This window comes from Cardiocondyla obscurior, linkage group LG18 (genome assembly GCF_019399895.1).
Source record: "Cardiocondyla obscurior isolate alpha-2009 linkage group LG18, Cobs3.1, whole genome shotgun sequence".
NCBI lineage: Eukaryota > Metazoa > Arthropoda > Insecta > Hymenoptera > Formicidae > Cardiocondyla > Cardiocondyla obscurior.
The window spans coordinates 783260-802794 of NC_091881.1; the positions used below are offsets into that span (position 1 = coordinate 783260).

Sequence of the window (19535 nt, forward strand, 5' to 3'; positions counted from 1 at the left end):
ACGCCTGCACGCTACCGTGCGTGTGCAACGCGCGCGAAATACAAGTCCGCGCGTAACGTGTGCGTATGCACAAACCTCTCGCGTTCTCGTTTGCGGCCACTGTCCACCGCCAGTCTGGCAGACTCTGGTAAGACTACGGCTGTCCGCTTGCCCGGCTTGCCCAGCCAAGGCGACGAGTGCTACGCAGCTGAGAAAACTGCCCGCAAACGAGACGTAACAGAGACATACTCGCCCGGGAGTAGCTCCCAGTCTTCCCTCTCATTCCGGCGCGATCACTTTTTTAGTCTCACATCATGAATAAAAAATTTACTCTCTCCTTCCCAAACTTTCCGTTTAGCACCTAAAGCAACGTCCGATTGACTAGCGCGCTAATTTTTGCTATCGTTTTTTTTTTTTTTTTTTTTTACTGACGTTTTTTTAACGTCTGACATTTAGGAGAAAATTCGATAACTAATACATTTTTTTTCACTCTTGAAATGCAGCAAGTACGTTTCATTCAAGAAAAACTAATTTTTATAAAAATTTGAATGGACTTATGAACAAACCAGCAATTTATACGTGTTGGACTTTGTTTTTATCTTGGACGGTTCTTCGCATAAAGCCTTGCGGGTATATTTATCGTGCTAAATGGAAATCGATAGCTTTATTTAAAACGGACCGTCGCGGAACAGCGACGGAACTTTGACGTCAAACATTACTCTACCTTTGTACTTGCTTCTGTTATTATATATCTGTTCGCGTAAAGAAGCAAGGTGTGACGATTACTCGTAGCAGAAGCAAACCGGCACTGATATCGCAATCGGACGATTGGCGTAACTGGCCGTGAAAGACGCGACGTATGAAGGTGCTGGGTTTAATATGACACTGCCGAGTGCAGCGCGTTACTCGTGCTGTTTATATGTAAAACGGGCGATATGTGTCCAATGCAATTTCGTAATGAGATTATTGATCTTTTTTTAAGAACCGTCCCTTTTCCGCAGCCGCGTCCGTCCATCTCGCTCTCTTTGTTCCTCTCTCTTTCGTTTGCCGCTCGATACATCCATTTATCCCGCTCCGAACTCCGCAGGTCGGCCGCATATCGTACCGCTGTCCGCACGACGCACGCGTGCGGCGTCTCGCATAATTGAATGCCCTACGCTCTCCCGGACGATACCGCCCGACCAGCGGTCGCGTATGCGAAGCTAACCGGCAAATTCTCGGTATAATATCTACATATCTCGGTGATCGTATTGATTTTCCTCGACGGTATGTAAATTAGCGTGTCGCGATCTAAGTACGCGCGAGGGAGAAGTTCTGCGCAGTTTGTCTCCGTGTGGACGTTCACGGCTTGACGCGTCGCTTGCAAGACGACATTTCGCTTCATCAATTCGGGAAATAATTGCCTTCCTTTCTTCTCACTTTTTCCTTCGATATCCCGACGTCGCCGATCGTTGATCTGGTTATCTTCTTAAGTACCAATAAAACAAGGAGAGTGCTGAATCTCTATAAATATAAATATTTTTACAATTGTTCAGCTACAATTGCACTCGTAATGTATAACTCAGATACAAAAAATAATGGGTAAAAAATTCATTACGGTTTATTAAGTACAGAATTTCTTGTAACTGCTACCGCGTTGGCATCGATCAAGATTGAAAATTCGGTTTTCCCTCGTAAGTACATCCAGATCTTTGTACGATCTGCGCCGCCGTCCAAATGCCGCACTTTATACACGTATCTATGCTTTTTCCTTGTACGAGCTGAGCGAGAAAGCCTGAAACAAATTTTTCAATCAATACAATTCGCAAATTGCTTGTTTTAACCGAGAGATTCGTACTTACCACCGACAAAAGCGTCTCCGGCGGCATTAGTGTCCACAACTTTTTCCTCTGGCAATTTTATAACAGGATACTCCGTTATCGTTCCGTCTTTGGCCAAAAGAACCGCTTCAGTACCTTGCGTTATTACGACGATCCTTTTCCTTTTGTCATTAATCTTTTCCATTTCCGATATCTTAAGCGCGATCTGCTTTCTATCGGTCGCGTCGAGATTGTTGGCCTTTGCAAATGTGTCCGCTTCCGTTTCGTTCCCAAATATAATGTCCACGTAAGGAAAAGCCGCCATCATCGGCTTTTGAAAAAACTCGCACAAAAACGGCGCGCTGAGATTCATCATAAACACTTTATCGTTTTCGTGAGCATGTTTGGCTACTGCTTGTATGGATTCCGGACTGACAGTCAGAAAAAATCCCTAAATTACAGCATAAATTTAATAAAGAGCAAAGTTTTATCATTTATTCCTCTCTTATTAATTTATTAAGAAATCTTTTGCGTTTACCGAAATGTAAATGTATTTCGCAATATCTATCAGATGCTTGTTCTCTGGTTTTTCGATATGCAACGGCGAAAAGCAATTTGCGGCTGCCAGATTGGCACACAAAGAGCGTTCTTTTCCTGTGATGAGCACCGCACACGTTCCAGTTGATTCCTTATCAGTGTATTGATAGCGTACGTTCAACCCGTCTGCAGCTGCTTTATCTTCCAGGATTTTCGAGTATTTGTCTCTGCCGACACAGCCCATATAAGTTGCAACTTTCGGTTTTTGCAGCAGCCACTAGTAAGAAAATGTATTCAGTTTTATTGTATATTTTTTTTGTTTCAAATAAATACAATAATTTTTTACCAATTGTCAAGTTTTATTTACCTGTGCTACTCTCATGGTATTTTGCACTGATCCACCTGCTATAAAGTCAGCATTGTACAGCTCCATTAGTTCCTCATACAAAAGCTTGTGCTTCTCCTCGGCGAGAATGGCATTGTTAGGCTTTAGATCGTATTTTTGTAAGAATTCGTGATCGACGTTTGCTGAAATATCCAGAAGAGGATTCCCCAGGCCTAACAGTAATCCTTCCCTGAAACATTTGTTTGAGAATGTTACTTGTACAATTTCTATCCATATACGTTCTGTACATCTTTTAAAACACATTTTTTTTTTTTTTTTTGCAAATTAGACCGAAATTGAATTAATCTACATTGACGGCAATTAAAACAAGCGGTTTATCTTCGAGTGGAAAACAAATATTCGCAATACTGCAAAAATACAAAAAAAATTAAAACACACCTGGGCAATTTTCGCGTCTCGTAATATAATTTTTGAAGCGGCCGCGTCGTGGATAGGTGATGAAATCGCGCCGAAGACGATCGACCTTGACGATTATATAATCTTTATATCTCTCTCCGCGATCTGGTTAAATTCCAGCGCAAATATGTCACCGTTCATGCGTATTTTAAATCGAAAATTAAAAAAGGGCGTAGGACGGGCGCGAGTGCGGTGGCACATTTTCGCAGGAGAATCCCTTTACAGATAAAGATTAATCGATTCTCGTGACAAGGGTCGCCGGGATATCACGTTACAAATTTAAGCGGCGGCGCGCCATGTGTAACCTTGATGAATCGAGAGATCGCGACCCATAATCCATAACCTCTAAAAAAAATAGATGAAATCACGTCTAATTTGCGCGACAGGCACGATCGCGAGATAGGAAAAAGAAAATGATGAGATACAGGAGCGCGAGCCACGAAATAACTCACCGCAAATTCTCAGCCATTTGGTCACGATTTCGGTTTCTCGTGCGGTCACGAGGGAACGTACACTAAGGGCGATCAGCTGCGAACGCAAGGCGCGCCACCGACACTTTCCGTCTCTCGTTCTCGTGCGCGGAATGGCGAGAGACGCAATGGTATCCCTGCGACTCTTTACGGCCGCTTTAAAAAAGCTGCTCGCTCCGCAGTTATCACTAATGTCATCGCGGTGATTCTTCGCGAACTGCGGGAGAGGGACCCGGATGTTATCTAACGCTAAAACCTACATAAAGAAATCGTAACTAAGGAGCGTATGCTAATTTGTAAACACTCGATGAGACTTTTATATTTTTACGTATATTCGAACGTAAATTACTTACGTTTGGAAAAGTAAAACTTTTAGCCAAAACTTTAATGAACATGCAAAGGCAGATAATGCTTACCAATCGAATACATCCTCAATTATAGTTTATTATATTTGTCCGTCTGTTAATGGAATTAAATTATTTTATGATTCTTTTGTAATTAACATCGTCATTTTTGTATTAGTAAATTGTGATGTAAAAATGTTAATTGTTTCAATTATTCTTGCTGCTGTCTTTCAAATAAATATTTTGTAGCTGTAAGCAAAAAAAAAAAATGACATGAATAACTTAGATTAAAGATATAACTTTAAGTTCTTGTTCTACAAAAATGGTTTTTCTACTTTAATCATAAATGACCATATTATTTTTTTTTTTTCGACGGAACAACTAAAATGTGAGAACTTAAAAAGTTTTCTGTTGCGTCTTGAATCTGAAGATAAGATTAATATTACGAAAAAGGATGATAACAGAGATAATAACAAAAGGTATTAACACCAGCAATTAATTAAATTGTACATATGTATACTTGCCTTTCTGTATAAAAATATAACATGTAGATTAATTATTTATACAAATTCTATGAAAAAAATAACAGTAACACTTTTATATAAAAACATTTCAGCTGTTTCTCTTATACTATATCTTTTCAACAGAACCTAATAAATGTTTCAGTCGAAAAATTATCTCTTACACGCCTACAATATAAAAAATGATGTATGTGAAAATACATCAGTATAGCTTAAAAAATATACTTTTCATTCCTAATAAATTCACTGCCTCTCAAAATTATATCGATTCATTTGAATAAGAATTATTTATGCTGTTTGTATAATGTTTTTCAATAATTAGACCTTTATAACAGTACGTAATCAAAAACGTTATTACGATGCTGCGATACGTTCATTCATTTCGTTAAAAAGAAATATAAAACCAATTATCACAAATTACCACTTTATCGAGCGACCGATGGACCATCCAATATTTGCAACATCAACCAATCAATGAATTGATCAATGGATCCGTTTTACATGCCATTGTAAGCTGGTCCGCCGCCACCCTCCGGCACGACCCAGTTAATATTCTGGCTCGGATCCTTAATATCGCAGGTCTTACAGTGAATGCAATTCTGCGCGTTGATCTGTAATCTTTCACCGTCTCCACTTTCCAATGGTACGAATTCGTAGACACCTAAATTGCAATTATAACGGAGAGTTAGAAATGAGTTTAAAAATTACAAATAAAAATTAAATCCATAAATATCAATAATTATAATTTATTATAAAATAATGTTTAAGCGTGAAATAAATCGACTTACCAGCAGGGCAAAATCGACCTTCTGGACCAGCAAATTCAGCTAAGTTTCTCTCAACTGGAATAGTATCGTCCATTAAAGTTAAATGGGGTGGTTGATCACCTTCGTGATTGGTACCAGTTAAAGCTACAGACGACAGAAGATCAAAGGATATCTCATTATCTGGTTTAGGGTATTCTATTGGCGTCGATTCAGCTGCAGATTTCAACTTTTTATGATCAGGACCTGTAAACACACGGTACGAAATTGTTTAACGTATTATACTTAAAAATAACGTTTAGGATTTTTTTTTTAATTTTTTAATAAAATTTTTGCATAAATATTTTCTTACCTCCGTGAGATAAAGTCCACGGCTCTCTTCCGCCCAATAACATAGAGAATCCAGAATACATTAAACCACCGTAAAGTCCAAGAGAAGAATGAAAGCTGGGTCTCATATTTCTTACAGTTTTCAATTCTTTATAAATCCAACTACTTTTTATTTTGTCTGTGTAGGTTTTCGGCTCTAAGCCTTTCGTCGGCGAAGTGTTACTTTCCGCGTCTACAATCGCTTCAATAACGCTTTCGGCGGCTAACATGCCGCTTTTCATGGCATTATGAGTTCCTTTAATTTTTGGTACATTTAAAAAACCTGCTGTACACCCAATGAGACAACCACCAGGAAATTGTAATTTAGGAATAGATTGAAATCCACCTTCTACCAATGCTCTAGCTCCATAAGCTATCCTATAATAAAATAAAATCATATAATGCGATACATACAATTACAATTTCAAGTGTATTTATTTTATTTATTTCAAAGAGATAAATTAATACTCACCTTTTTCCTCCTTCAAATGTTGGCCTGATACTAGGATGTTGTTTAAACCGCTGAAATTCTTTGAATGGAGATAGATAAGGATTGGTGTAATCCAATCCTATGACGAAACCTACTGCAACTAAAGGTGTTTCTTCATTTAAATGGTATAGAAATGATCCACCATATGTATTTCTATTAAGTGGCCAACCAACTGTATGTTCCACTCGCCCAGGTCGATGTTTGCTTGGTTCTATCTCCCAAATCTTAAAAAAAAAAAATTAAAAAACAAATAAATAAATAAATAAAATAAAATTACTTTAGAAAAAGTAAAAATAAAATTTTTGTATTTATAGATATGTAACTAAATGATAATTACTTCTTTTAATCCGAGGCCGTATGTTTGCGGCTCGCAATCTTTCCGAAGATTCAATTTCTTTGACAATTGTTTTGTTAAGTGTCCATGGCAGCCTTCTGCGAATATGGTGCATTTCGCATGGAGTTCCATACCACGTTCAAACGTATCTTTAGGTGACCCATCTTTAGCAATACCCACATCATTTGTAGCAACTCCTTTAACGGAGCCATCCTCGTGATATAAAACTTCCGCTCCCGCGTAACCAGGGTATATCTCGACACCAGCAGCTTCCGCTTGCTCACCAAGCCATGTCACTACGTGGCCTAATCTACATATACAGAAAAAAAAAATTATAATTAGTGCCATTGAGAATAATTATTAAAAGAGGAGAACGATGCCGGGATGCGTTCGTCTTGCTAAATTAATATATTTACCTTACTATATAATTTCCATGATTATACATTGGCATTCCCTTGAAAATAGGTATAGATATCCTTCCTTTTTCTGTAAGAAATGCAAATTTATCTTCTGCAACAGGAGTATTTAATGGAGCACCTAATTCTTTCCAATTTGGAAAAAGCTCATTCAGAGCACATGGATCTAGGCAAGCACCACTGAGGATATGTCCACCAATTGCAGATGCCTTTTCAACAAGAGTAACTTTGAGTTCTTTCCCATGTTTCTCAGCCAATTTACGAGCCTGAATAGCGGCTGATAATCCAGCTGGACCACCACCAACAATTAAAATGTCTGTTTCATCCACATATCTCTCCATGTTCACATCTGGAAAATAAAAAAATAACATTCTCATTAAATCTGTAACATCCATATCGTTGTAAAAAAATAATAAAAAAACTTGTAACAGATGCAGACCTTTCCATCTTGAATCCGTTTCCCTAGATTTCACAGTATAATGAGTGGTAATTTGAGGAAATTTCACATCAGAGTAAGCCCTCAGGAAAATTCTTTGCATACTTTGTGCTGTAAAAATACAATCAAATTTTAATGCAAAGTAAATTGCAATCCGTGCATGTTCGAGAGATAAAAATATTTAGATACGATCGTAATTTTTTTTTTTTTGCTAGTACTTTGAACGTTTAATATTACATAATAACGCGTATTATATTATACGTATTTTGTAGTTAAATAATTTCAAAGCATTCCGCGAAAGCTTATCGTTAAAAATAAATAGTCGACTGTTTTTTCGAAAATAAAATTATTGAAAAATTTAAGAAAATGATACTTTTGTTTCGGAGCAGTATTGTTAATTTATTGCGATACGATTACACGTAGCTGGAACGTTCTGATGATATACTTACTGGTGTTAAACGTATTGAGCATCGTAAGAACTGTAATCACACACGCAGAACGCCCAACGCACAATGTACTCCGCACAGTTTCCTCCTTTACTCCAAATAATTAAATATTAAATCCACACAACGAACTCCATGGATCCACGAAACTGTAGATCAGTGACGTTTTGTACTTTATTAAAGCACTCTGTGCACTTAAAATACATTTTTTTAATATCGGAAATACAAAACAATAGGGTTTGGTGAACCCGCGTAATAATACGAATGTGTTGCACTGCACTATATTTTATATAATAATGATTTATTTATGAATTTTTTCACCTTTTTTTTATTTATTATAAATTACTATTTGAAGTCGCGCCACTCGCGCGATAGTCTAAGTTAAATATGGCGCCTACACATTCCTTCCTTATATCTATTTTAAGTTTCTTACCTCCATGGTTCAAACGTGATTTCTTAACCTGTATATTGCAACTAGTTTACGCTGCACAGAGCGAATCTATTTAGAGTAAACATCTTTTTAAAATATACATTCGCGACAATTTATGATAACCGGTGAACTCAGTCATGTATTCCATATGTAAAAGTACTCATCCCGCAACGGGAGTCGAGCATGCGATTACTTGCCACTTTTTCAACCGCACCGAGAAATGTCTCGTTGTAGCCGGCGCGAATGTCATACGAGTATTTCGCCTAATTCCCGACGTTGACGTTACAAGAAGAGAAAAATACACAGGTAGATTTTAATTCTCTTACAGGATTTTTTTATTCTAAGAATGAGATGTATATGCGCGTTTATATATTTATATATATATATTTTTTTCTTTCAGAATTACGCCCTCCTAAAATGAAATTGGAGTGCTTAGCACAGTATACTTTACATGGAAACATTATGTCCATGCAAGCTGTTCATCTTATTGGATCACAAAGGGATTCATTGCTGCTCAGCTTCCGTGATGCAAAACTGTCAGTTGTTGAATATGATCAGGATATTCATGACTTAAGAACTGTGTCATTGCATTATTTTGAAGAGGAAGAAATAAAGGTTGTAATTTTTATAGTAATTTTAAGCTTGTTTTATTTTGGAAAACTATGCCTTTTGTTTGTTAAACATTATTTTTTACTATTTAATTGAGCTTCCTATGTTTTGTGACTTAGTTAATAGTTCTTTAAGCATTTGTGTTTAATGTTGTTTTTTTTTTTAATTAATTAATTTTTTTTTCGTGAAAATGCCGATTGAATAGATACACTTAATTTTTGATCGGGTTTAAATTTGAATTTTTAGTTTTTTAAGCGTACGCGTTCTTATTTACGTTATCGTCAGCAAATTAAAATTATTTTTAATTAAATTTTTTAATTTAATTATTTAATTAAAAAAAATTTAAACTTCTAATTTTAGAAATAAAATTTCGATTTTTTGCGAGTATGTTTAATTTATAATTTTATTTAATTAGGATGGATGGACAAATCATCACCATATTCCGATCGTAAGAGTGGATCCCGAAGGAAGATGTGCAGTTATGTTAATATTTGGTAGAAAACTGGTTGTATTACCCTTTCGTAAAGATCCCAGTCTTGACGATGGCGATTTACTTGATACCGCGAAATTATCGTCTTCAAATAAGACTCCAATATTATCTTCATACATGATAGTATTGAAGACATTGGAGGAGAAAATGGATAATGTGATAGATTTACAGTTTCTACATGGATATTACGAACCTACATTATTAATTTTATATGAGCCAGTAAGGACGTTTTCAGGGTAAGGATAAGTATTATATATTTATTAGGTAAATGAAACGGGTTTATATAAATGTATTAATTGTGAACTGTTACGGCCGACATTTACAGACGTATTGCAGTGAGACAGGACACTTGTGCAATGGTTGCCATATCTTTAAACATTCAACAAAGAGTCCATCCTATTATTTGGTCAGTCTCCAATTTGCCATTTGATTGTTATCAAGCTGTACCTGTAAAAAAACCGCTAGGTGGTACTTTGATAATGGCAGTTAATTCACTTATTTATTTAAATCAAAGTATACCGCCTTATGGAGTGTCACTTAATAGTTTAGCAGACACGAGTACAAATTTTCCATTAAGTAAGCAGAATTTTTTGTATTATATCGTATTACGATTTGTGAAATCGATATTAAGCATTAAATATAAACTTATTATTATTTTTTTTTTTTTTGTAGAGGCTCAAGAAGGCGTAAAAATGAGTTTAGAAGGAGCACAGGTAGCATTTATATCTGCGGATCGTTTAGTCATTTCTTTGAAAAGCGGAGAGCTCTATGTTTTGTCTCTCTTTGCCGACAGTATGCGATCTGTGCGTGGATTTCACTTCGACAAGGCTGCTGCTAGTGTATTAACGTCATGTGTATGCAAATTTTACCTTATTTTTAATTTTGTGTGTATGCGCAAATATCAATTTTTTAATAACATCTTTGTTATATATTATTAGGTATGTATGTGCGAGGATAATTATCTTTTCCTTGGTTCTCGACTTGGTAATTCGTTACTGCTACGATTTACGGAAAAGGAGCCAGAAACATTAAAAAACTTAAATGGTGGTGAAATTACCATTGAAGAAAATGAAAGTGAAGAAACTCCAGCTAAAAAAGCGAAACAAGACTTTCTTAGCGACTGGATGGCATCGGATGTATTAGATATCAAAGATCCGGAAGAATTAGAAGTATATGGCAGCGAAACTCATACATCCATTCAGATTACTTCATATATTTTTGAGGTATCGACACTTTTTTTTTCTTGCAACGTACAACGTTTCTTATATATTAATTTTAATTATTAATAATATATTAATTTTTTTTTTTTATACTTACAATCGATTTGTAGGTATGTGACAGTTTATTGAATATTGGACCATGTGGAAATATTTCTATGGGAGAACCAGCCTTCCTGTCTGAAGAATTTCTACAAAATCAAGACCCTGACGTAGAACTTGTGACGACATCCGGATATGGAAAAAACGGTGCACTTTGCGTATTGCAACGTTCTATACGTCCTCAAGTTGTGACGACATTTGAATTACCTGGCTGTGAAGATATGTGGACTGTTATTGGTACTTTAAATAATGATGAAATTAAGACAGAAACCGAGGGATCTCATGCTTTCTTAATATTGAGTCAAGAAGATTCAACTATGATTCTGCAAACTGGTCAAGAGATTAACGAAGTAGATCAAAGTGGATTTAGCACACAGGGGAGTACAGTATTTGCCGGTAATCTTGGTGCTAATCGATACATTGTACAAGTTACTCAAATGGGAGTGCGTCTTTTGCAAGGCATCGAACAAATACAACATATGCCTATAGATCTTGGCTGTCCAATTGTACTCGCAAGTTGTGCCGATCCATACGTAGCATTACTTTCGGAAGATGGACAAGTGATGTTACTAACACTTAAAGAAATAAGAGGTACAGCAAGATTGCACGCTCAAGCTGCTAATTTACTGTTTCGCCCTCAAATAGAAGCGTTATGCGCTTATAGAGATGTAAGTGGAATTTTTACAACGCAATTGCCAGAGAACGCAGATGATGAGCAAACTGAAGAAGAATATAATGTCGAAGAACCATCCGTACTTAACAATATCGACAATGAAGACGATTTATTGTATGGCGATGCCCCAGCATTTCAAATGCCTGCACCATCGCATCCTAAAACATCAGATGGAGTTGTTAAAAAATCACCTTGGTGGCAAAGACATTTACAAGAAATGAAATCAACGTATTGGCTTCTTGTGTATAGAGACAGTGGGACGTTGGAAATTTATTCTTTGCCTGACTTACGATTATCTTATCTTATTCGCAATTTTGGTTTCGGCCAATACGTGTTACACGACAGTATGGAATCCACAACTTTGCAATCGGCACCAATTAATGAGATTCCTCATCCCGATATGCAGGTCCGTGAAATTTTAATGGTTGCTCTAGGACATCACGGAAATCGCCCAATGCTTTTAGTACGTCTTGATTCGGAATTACAAATTTATCAAGCGTACAGGTACCCAAAAGGATATCTAAAATTAAGGTTTAAAAAATTGGATCATGGAATAATTCCCGGACGTTTAAGGTTCGAATAATTTTATAAAACACTATTTTTTATTATGTAGAATAATAATTTTTGTTTTCTATAGTCCAAGACCTAAAGAAGAAGATATTCCAAGAAACACAAGTGACACTCGTATTTGCGTAATGCGCTACTTTAGCAATATCGCTGGATATAACGGAGTATTTATATGCAGTGATTATCCGCATTGGATATTTCTGACTGGACGCGGCGAGTTACGCACGCATCCAATGGGCATTGATGGCTCCATCACATCTTTCGCTGCTTTTAATAATATTAATTGCCCTCAAGGTTTTTTATATTTTAATAGAAAGGTACAGTATTATGTTCTTAACATATTTTAAATTAATCTATATATAATAGACGATATACATTTCATTTTCTAGGAAGAACTACGGATATGTGTTTTACCAACTCATTTATCGTACGATGCTCCATGGCCAGTTAGAAAAGTTCCTTTACGATGTACCCCGCATTTTGTTACATATCATTTAGAAAGCAAAACTTATTGCGTTATAATAAGCACAGCTGAGCCTTTGAAAAGTTATTACAGATTTAATGGCGAAGATAAAGTATGAAAAATATTTGTTTTTATATTTTTTAGAACATATTTTTATATTTTAAATTAAATATCTAAAAAATAATGCTAAAAATTAATATCCACTAATATACATTTTTTTTATTAATTAGGAATTCACGGAAGAGGAGCGTTCAGAAAGATTTCTTTATCCTTCTCAAGAACAATTTTCCATTGTATTATTTTCTCCAGTTTCGTGGGAAACTATTCCCAATACAAAAATCGAATTGGATCAATGGGAACATGTAACTTGCTTAAAGAATGTATCTCTGGCTTATGAAGGAACAAGATCTGGTCTGAAAGGTTACATAGTATTAGGAACAAATTATAATTACGGCGAAGATATTACAAGCAGAGGACGAGTGAGTATTACATTTACATAAAAATATTTTCAAATTTCATCAAAATTGTCGTATTTAAAATATTTTTAGATACTTATATTCGACATAATTGAAGTAGTACCCGAACCTGGCCAACCATTAACAAAAAACAGATTCAAACAGATTTATGCGAAGGAGCAAAAAGGACCTATAACTGCTATAACACAAGTATCAGGATTTTTAGTCTCAGCTGTTGGACAAAAAGTACATTCTTTCGATCTTTTCGAGAATTCCGTTTATTGCAAATGATATTAAAAACTGTTTTTTTTTATTTCGCAGATATATATTTGGCAATTAAAAGATAACGATCTCGTTGGAGTCGCTTTTATCGATACTCAAATTTATATTCATCAAATGCTAAGTATTAAAAGCCTTATCCTGATAGCTGACGTTTACAAATCTATTAGTTTATTAAGATTTCAGGAAGAATATAGGACACTTTCTCTTGTTAGCAGAGTAAGTTACTTCTTTAATTTTTTGATATACATATATGTATATATTTTTTTAAATAAATTTATTCAAAATGTATAACTTATCTTGTTACAGGATTTTAGACCTGCGGAAGTATACACAATAGAATATTTAATTGATAATTCCAATTTAGGTTTTGTCGTAGCTGATGGAGAGAGCAATTTAGCTTTATTTATGTATCAACCGGAATCTAGAGAAAGTTTAGGAGGTCAAAAATTAATCAGAAAAGCGGATTTTCACCTAGGACAAAAAGTAAACACGTTTTTTCGCATAAGATGCAGAGTCACTGATCCTGCAAATGACAAAAAGCATTTTTCCGGAGCTGATAAAAGACACGTAACTATGTATGGTAAGTCAAAGCGTGTATTTTAAAAAGAAATAATGTTCTATTAAAAGTATATTTTTTACGCTAATTTGTTAATTTATTAAATTTTATTTAATTTATTAAAATAATTAAAGTTTTATATACACATATATCTTTTTTTACTATTTTAGCATCATTGGATGGCAGTCTTGGTTACATTCTACCAGTACCGGAAAAAACATATCGAAGATTACTTATGTTACAAAACGTGTTAGTTACGCACATTTGTCATATCGCAGGCTTAAATCCAAAGGTTTATCGGTAAGTTTCAAATAGATAATTATATAAATGCGAGAATATACATATATATTTTTTTTTTCTTTTATTTAGTACGTACAAAAGTTACGTACGAAACCAAGGAAATCCTGCAAGAGGTATTATTGATGGTGATTTGGTTTGGCGTTACCTCTTTTTACCTAATAATGAAAAAGCAGATTTGGCCAAGAAAATTGGAACACGTGTTCAAGAGATTATTGAAGATATTATTGAAATTGATCGACAAACGGCTCATTTTTAACCGTACGTGTATTATATTTATATAGTCGATTCACTATTTTTATATTAAAAATAGATATAAACTTTTCCTAAATGATTACTTGTATAATGTGGTTCGTACATTCTGAACGCATATTTTGCAATTATTTAATTTATACATCATGTTATGCTATTGATTAAATCTAAATTTATTGTATTTTAATACGAAACAATAATAAAGAAATAATTTGTATATACATTTTGTTTAAAAAGATAGCGTTTTATATTTATACTTTTTTTTTTAAGATAGAAATTTATGCGAAACATAAGACATATTTTAAAAACCAATAATTAAAAGTTATATAAATGTATTTCATATTTTAGTACATAAATGTTTTTAAAAAATATATATGTCATTTTTTATGTATTAATTATTATCACATTAATAGTCTAAATAATATATCCGTAACGAGAATATTTATAAAAAATATTAATATTAAAAAGGACATAACTTATAATTTTGAGAATACCGGAGGATCTCCTTTTACCGCTTGTGCCATAGCTGCATTTAAAAAATCTTCACTTTGAAGCATCGCCTTATTATGCATTGCCTTTCGAGATAAAACGTGTTATAAATAAATTAAACAATCAGCCGATTGTTTTAATAATACATTTTATAAAAAATATTAGAAGACTCAAACAAGAAGACTTATTTCATATATTTATAACGAAAAATAACTCTAAAAAAATATTTAAAAAATAATAAAAAACACTTACAATATGATCTAATCCTTCTTGGACAGAATGATCTCTGGAATACACCATGCTTATTTTTGACCCTTGCACTGCAACTGGGCTCTTACTTGCGATATCTTCAGCAATTTCTAATGATTTATTCAACAAACTAAAAAAAAATATAAATATCAATTAAAAAGAAAAAAATTAACTTATATTACTAATGCAATTATCACAGGTTTTTTATCTCAATGTATTTGTTATTTTACCTCTCTTCATTATCTAACATGCGGCTTATAAATCCGCTTTCCAGCGCTTCAGTGGCTGGATATTTTCGCGCCGTATAGACAAGTTCTCTTATTAAACTATCGGATCCTACAACTTTTGGAAATCTCTGAAGCGTACCCACATCGGCAGCCATGCCTATATCAACTTCTTTTATTTGAAAATATGCATTACAAGAAGCATAACGTATATCAGCCGCGGATATCATGTCCACACCTGCACCAATGCACGCACCATGTATCGCGGCTATCACAGGTTTCGAGCACTGTCAAATTAACGTCAATTGCACGGAATCTCATTATATTAATCATACACATTATAGAGACACAATAAAATAAACTCAAAACCTCTTTTTTTATGGATAGCAATACCTTTTCTATAGCAGTAAATGAATCTTGATAATCTTTAATTGTAGGCTCTAAAACTTTACATTTACGCGCAATGTCTTCATGTTCCGCTAAATTCTGGCCTAATTCCATCATGCTTTGCAGATCGATTCCTGCAGTGCCACATTATTTAATTATGAAATAAAATTCTTCCAACATTCAGACAAATAATAATATTACTTATTTCGCAATTTACCCGCACAGAATACTTTGCCAGCAGCCGACAGAATAACTACTCGACAATTTGGATTGACTGATAATCCATCAAAGCATTCTTTAAATTCTCTAAATAAAAATAAAAAATCGTTTTTCTCTATTTTTCATACGATGAACGATAAAGTAAAATCGCTTTTCTAATTGTATGCAATAAAATCATATATAACGTATCGTTTAAATGCATGCACAGTCTAAGGATAACAAGATATTACTTACTTCCACATAGTTGAATTCATTGCATTTAATTTCTCTGGCCTATTTAGCTTGACCATGTAAACGAATGGTTTTGGAGTAGATACCATTAACGTTTTGTATGACGACATTTCTGTGGAGAACCTCAAAGCAGTGGCAGTTTGTATATCTGCAAAACAGTTCAATAATATTAAAAAAAATTTAAGAGTAGCATAACTATACGAAAATCTAATCACTGTATATCGTTCCAAGATAAAAACAAAAGTACGTGAGTTTATGAAACAGAGTGTAATAGAATTGAAATCAAAGAATATAATTAAATATTTTGTATGCAACTTACGTTTTCCAATTGATCCGGATAATCTGTTCTTGATAATATTTATAGCCATGTCACTCGCGCTTAACAGATAGAAATTAAATATAAAATTAACCGTGCGTACTTACACACTTAATAAAACTTGGCATATAATGTTTTTTAAAAAGGTGCAAAGTACAGCATTATACATATTCATCTACACACACGATCGTATTGGAGCGTGATACATACGGTATAAAGGATCTTCCACGCTGGTCGCGATGAACGGTATTTGATAAAAACGCTGCTGTTTTTTAAATCTAGTTACGAGACTAGATATCTCTTTTCGTCAGTATGAGTGTATGAGATGGCTTGAAGGTGTATTCAGCACATATCGTCATGCACATTGTTTGGTTATAGAATCATCGATGTACCACTAGATGGCCGTGGTCTTAATAGTTGGTTTTCACAATGTCCGATTTTCTAGACAATAAACACGAGATTGTCGTTAATGGCGGGTTAGCAACATCTCACGTTCGCGAAATATTTTATGGAGAAGCGTGGAACGAAATGTCCGACGAATTTACGATGGTAAAAAATTTCGTGTTTCTCACATATGCTTTCGAATCAGTCGAGTCTTTATATATTATCTGGAAGCATAACGCATTCGGAAGCGTGTGCTAGTGATGGCACAACTGAACATTGATCGCTAACGTAGAGATATGGCAGATCTGCTCAGTGGGTGTTGTCACGTTGTCGTAAGCTTCAAGTAGCTTGAGTGTCAGACTCCCGATTGCGCATGCATGTTCGTGGTTTCTTGCGACCACGGATTTGCACGCCTGCACGGTATGAGTCTTCACGTCACTCCTCGAAGTACCGCGATTTCCAAATTGGGGGGTAATCGAATAGGTCAGACGAGGTAATTTGTCGCTTCCATATGAAGGCACCGCAGATAGCGGTTCGCCATTTTTTGATAATTAACTGTTTTGCCCTTTATTTTTTAGACTTTTATTCTCCGACAAATCGGAGTACTATAATTCGGTAGTTTGCTGTTTTATGGGAAAAGAAAATGTTATGCACTTTTATGAACTTTAATTTGATATTAAACTATACATTGTAAAAATAAATTAATTTCTAGAGTTATTTTTTAATTGTAAAGAGCTATATATTAACAAATATAATAGTACCAGTATGTTTCAGTATACCGTAATAGTATGTTGTAACATTCATAAAATTTTTATTTTAAAATATAAAAGTATTTTCAAAAATACTTTTAATTCTCGTCATCTAACGCGTCTTTAAACTTCGATCTTTTTCTGTGTCTCGCTATTAATCTCCGAAGAAATTTGCGTAAAGAGGAGATTCCAGTTCCAAACTTCGTCCGGTTCCTTCACTAAATTCTCATTGTACAGCTTATCCGCAAGGAGAGAAAGGCTGACGCCATCCAACGATGTGTAAGCAGCATTTTTTACTAAATCAGTATCCAATTCCTCGTATGCAGTCACTCTATTTGCGTTTATTCTAAAAATTATTTTTGGAAATATACAAATCTCTTTATCATTTTTTTATTACAATAAAAATTTAATATTTTTGCATTTTGAATTGTTTATTAATTATCTATATATACGGCTTTTAAAAAAACTTACATAGGAGCACTTGCAATCTCTGACGAGATATTATCTTCCTGGATTTCATCCAAATCTGGTATGACTGGAATATCTAGAAGTACAAAAGATAATATTAAAAAAAAGCAACAACGTGAATAATAAAGAATTGATTTAAATATATTCAATAAAGGAGATAAAAATTCCAATTAAACAGTCTATCAATATACAACTCATGCTAAATCAACTCACCATCTTCTTGTTGTTCTTTTTCAGCCACTCGAAAACGTTCCCTAAAAAATAATTTGTCAAAATTAGTTAAGTATATACCTGATTTTTCTTTTTATATACTGTACTTACTGTTCAATGATGTTTGGTGCCGGTCTTGATCTGAAAAAAAAAAAAAAGAATTTTATTAACTGGTTGTATTTAAATTAAATTTAAAATTTAATAAATTGATTTTAATTCATTATTATATCATTTCTGAATGTATCACTTGCAAAATAAGCTGAATTAATTGGTTCACACATTACAAATTATATATTTATCATAAATCCCATATGAATGTCATATTTAAAACTTACTTGGCACTTTTTAATTCATCTCCCCAGCCAGTTTTCCTTGATCTAGGTGGAACTATCGGTCTCTGCATAGCTACAGACTTTCCAGATGACAAAGAAATAGGACTCTCCAGTGGATCCTCATCCAACTTACTGTCTTCTAAATTTCCTGCACGCCTACCCAGGCGAGGTAGAAGCTGCAAATTAATTATTTGTAAGTTTTATTACACCAATCATTTAAAACTGACAAAACAATAAAAGAATATAAAAGACAAAATATTTAAAAAAAATAATAATAAAAACGAAATGATAAGCGTAATAATCTTTTCAATTTTATATATTTTACCTTGAAGAGTCCCGTAAAATAGATTTTTATTTAAAACAATTAGAAAAAGGATGATAAGCTTAAATCTATGTGGAGCACGAGATCTATTGTTTACCCAATTTTATTAAAATGTCACAGTTTTTTTTTATTCGGTTAAGTTTTACATTAATTCATTAAAATAGGAAAACTTGTTTTATTTTTACGCTTATAATTTCGTAATTACCTTCTTCGATGTAATTTCCAGATCGGTGGCCCAATCCATTCTACTTGTCGATCATATAGTGTTTAAACAATGCGTCAAAGTATCAGGTGAATGCTCCTGCGGTCACTTACGTCGGACTTTACGGTACATTTGACAAGTGTATAGCCGCTGATGTCTTACGTTTGCAAGCAGTAACCATGACGACCGCCTATTTCTTTATGCCTATATTTTTTTGCGCTTTGATTGATTTATTTTAGTGTATACAGTTCTTGAATCGCGGAAATAATAACTTAAGACATTTACTTAAAAATTGTTAATTTACTGATTGTAACGGAATTAACTTTATTGTTAAATAATAATTCTTTTTTAACCAACACATCTATTGGTTATATGGTGGCGATGCACTTGCCTACAGTTCAATTGGACACGTTGCAAACGGACACTTATTATACATACTCCAAATTGAAGCCCTAATGTCTCCGGTTGCTCCGGTCTCTCCTTTTATTCGAGAATGGTTTAGATATGGCGACCGGAGCAGACCCAATCAAATTCACTGCCACGTCCGATTAATTTACCGCACACTGCATAGTACGCCTGTGCGTTCTGTACTTTTTTTAACTTTTTAACTCAAGACGTTGACCGTTGAGGTTAAGTGAACGTCTGAATTTTTTAAT

The 19535-nt window shown here is 34.2% G+C and overlaps 5 protein-coding genes across 8 annotated transcripts; 1 reads left to right on the plus strand and 4 right to left on the minus strand.

Annotated features, from left to right (window-relative positions):
• Positions 1–384: 384 nt before the first annotated feature.
• Adk2 (Adenosine kinase 2) lies at positions 385–3944 on the minus strand. Of its 2 annotated transcripts, none has more exons than XM_070668965.1 (6): positions 3570–3944; positions 2683–2890; positions 2317–2592; positions 1821–2229; positions 1577–1753; positions 385–1482 (listed from the first exon to the last, which is right to left on the minus strand). In XM_070668965.1, the coding sequence occupies exons 1-5, from the start codon at positions 3584–3586 to the stop codon at positions 1626–1628; spliced, it is 1038 nt and encodes a 345-aa protein (XP_070525066.1). In that variant the 5' UTR covers positions 3587–3944; the 3' UTR covers positions 385–1482; positions 1577–1625. The 2 variants fall into 2 exon arrangements, with proteins under 2 accessions (XP_070525066.1, XP_070525067.1); XM_070668966.1 differs by lacking the exon at positions 3570–3944 and adding an exon at positions 3100–3462.
• Positions 3945–4075: 131 nt separating this feature from the next.
• Etf-qo (electron transfer flavoprotein-ubiquinone oxidoreductase) lies at positions 4076–7887 on the minus strand. Of its 2 annotated transcripts, XR_011546884.1 has the most exons (9): positions 7711–7887; positions 7265–7372; positions 6826–7174; positions 6413–6719; positions 6058–6299; positions 5569–5963; positions 5241–5462; positions 4874–5113; positions 4076–4180 (listed from the first exon to the last, which is right to left on the minus strand). XR_011546884.1 is itself a non-coding variant. In XM_070668958.1 (8 exons), exons 1-8 carry the CDS (start codon positions 7730–7732, stop codon positions 4950–4952), a joined length of 1809 nt encoding a protein of 602 aa, XP_070525059.1. In that variant the 5' UTR covers positions 7733–7887; the 3' UTR covers positions 4427–4949. The 2 variants fall into 2 exon arrangements, 1 of the variants encoding a protein (XP_070525059.1); XM_070668958.1 differs by lacking the exon at positions 4076–4180 and having other exon boundaries at positions 4427–5113.
• A 265-nt stretch (positions 7888–8152) lies between these two features.
• Cpsf1 (cleavage and polyadenylation specificity factor subunit 1) lies at positions 8153–14318 on the plus strand. Its single transcript, XM_070668955.1, has 15 exons — positions 8153–8440; positions 8535–8749; positions 9159–9469; positions 9559–9809; positions 9906–10087; positions 10172–10456; positions 10564–11798; positions 11863–12109; positions 12182–12367; positions 12486–12734; positions 12804–12956; positions 13032–13208; positions 13299–13572; positions 13719–13848; positions 13918–14318. Exons 1-15 carry the CDS (start codon positions 8272–8274, stop codon positions 14102–14104), a joined length of 4251 nt encoding a protein of 1416 aa, XP_070525056.1. The 5' UTR covers positions 8153–8271; the 3' UTR covers positions 14105–14318.
• A 94-nt stretch (positions 14319–14412) lies between these two features.
• Positions 14413–17060, minus strand: LOC139109702 (delta(3,5)-Delta(2,4)-dienoyl-CoA isomerase, mitochondrial). 2 transcript variants are annotated; one of them, XM_070668970.1, is made up of 9 exons: positions 16785–17060; positions 16320–16653; positions 16216–16238; positions 15900–16044; positions 15664–15752; positions 15453–15580; positions 15066–15346; positions 14839–14965; positions 14413–14672 (listed from the first exon to the last, which is right to left on the minus strand). In XM_070668970.1, the coding sequence occupies exons 2-9, from the start codon at positions 16385–16387 to the stop codon at positions 14574–14576; spliced, it is 960 nt and encodes a 319-aa protein (XP_070525071.1). In that variant the 5' UTR covers positions 16388–16653; positions 16785–17060; the 3' UTR covers positions 14413–14573. The 2 variants fall into 2 exon arrangements, with proteins under 2 accessions (XP_070525071.1, XP_070525072.1); XM_070668971.1 differs by having other exon boundaries at positions 16216–16274; positions 16423–17060.
• A 173-nt stretch (positions 17061–17233) lies between these two features.
• Ift43 (intraflagellar transport 43) lies at positions 17234–19376 on the minus strand. The gene is made up of 6 exons (XM_070668979.1): positions 18883–19376; positions 18359–18531; positions 18135–18164; positions 18027–18067; positions 17817–17889; positions 17234–17691 (listed from the first exon to the last, which is right to left on the minus strand). The coding sequence occupies exons 1-6, from the start codon at positions 18919–18921 to the stop codon at positions 17469–17471; spliced, it is 579 nt and encodes a 192-aa protein (XP_070525080.1). The 5' UTR covers positions 18922–19376; the 3' UTR covers positions 17234–17468.
• Between the last annotated feature and the right edge of the window lie 159 nt (positions 19377–19535).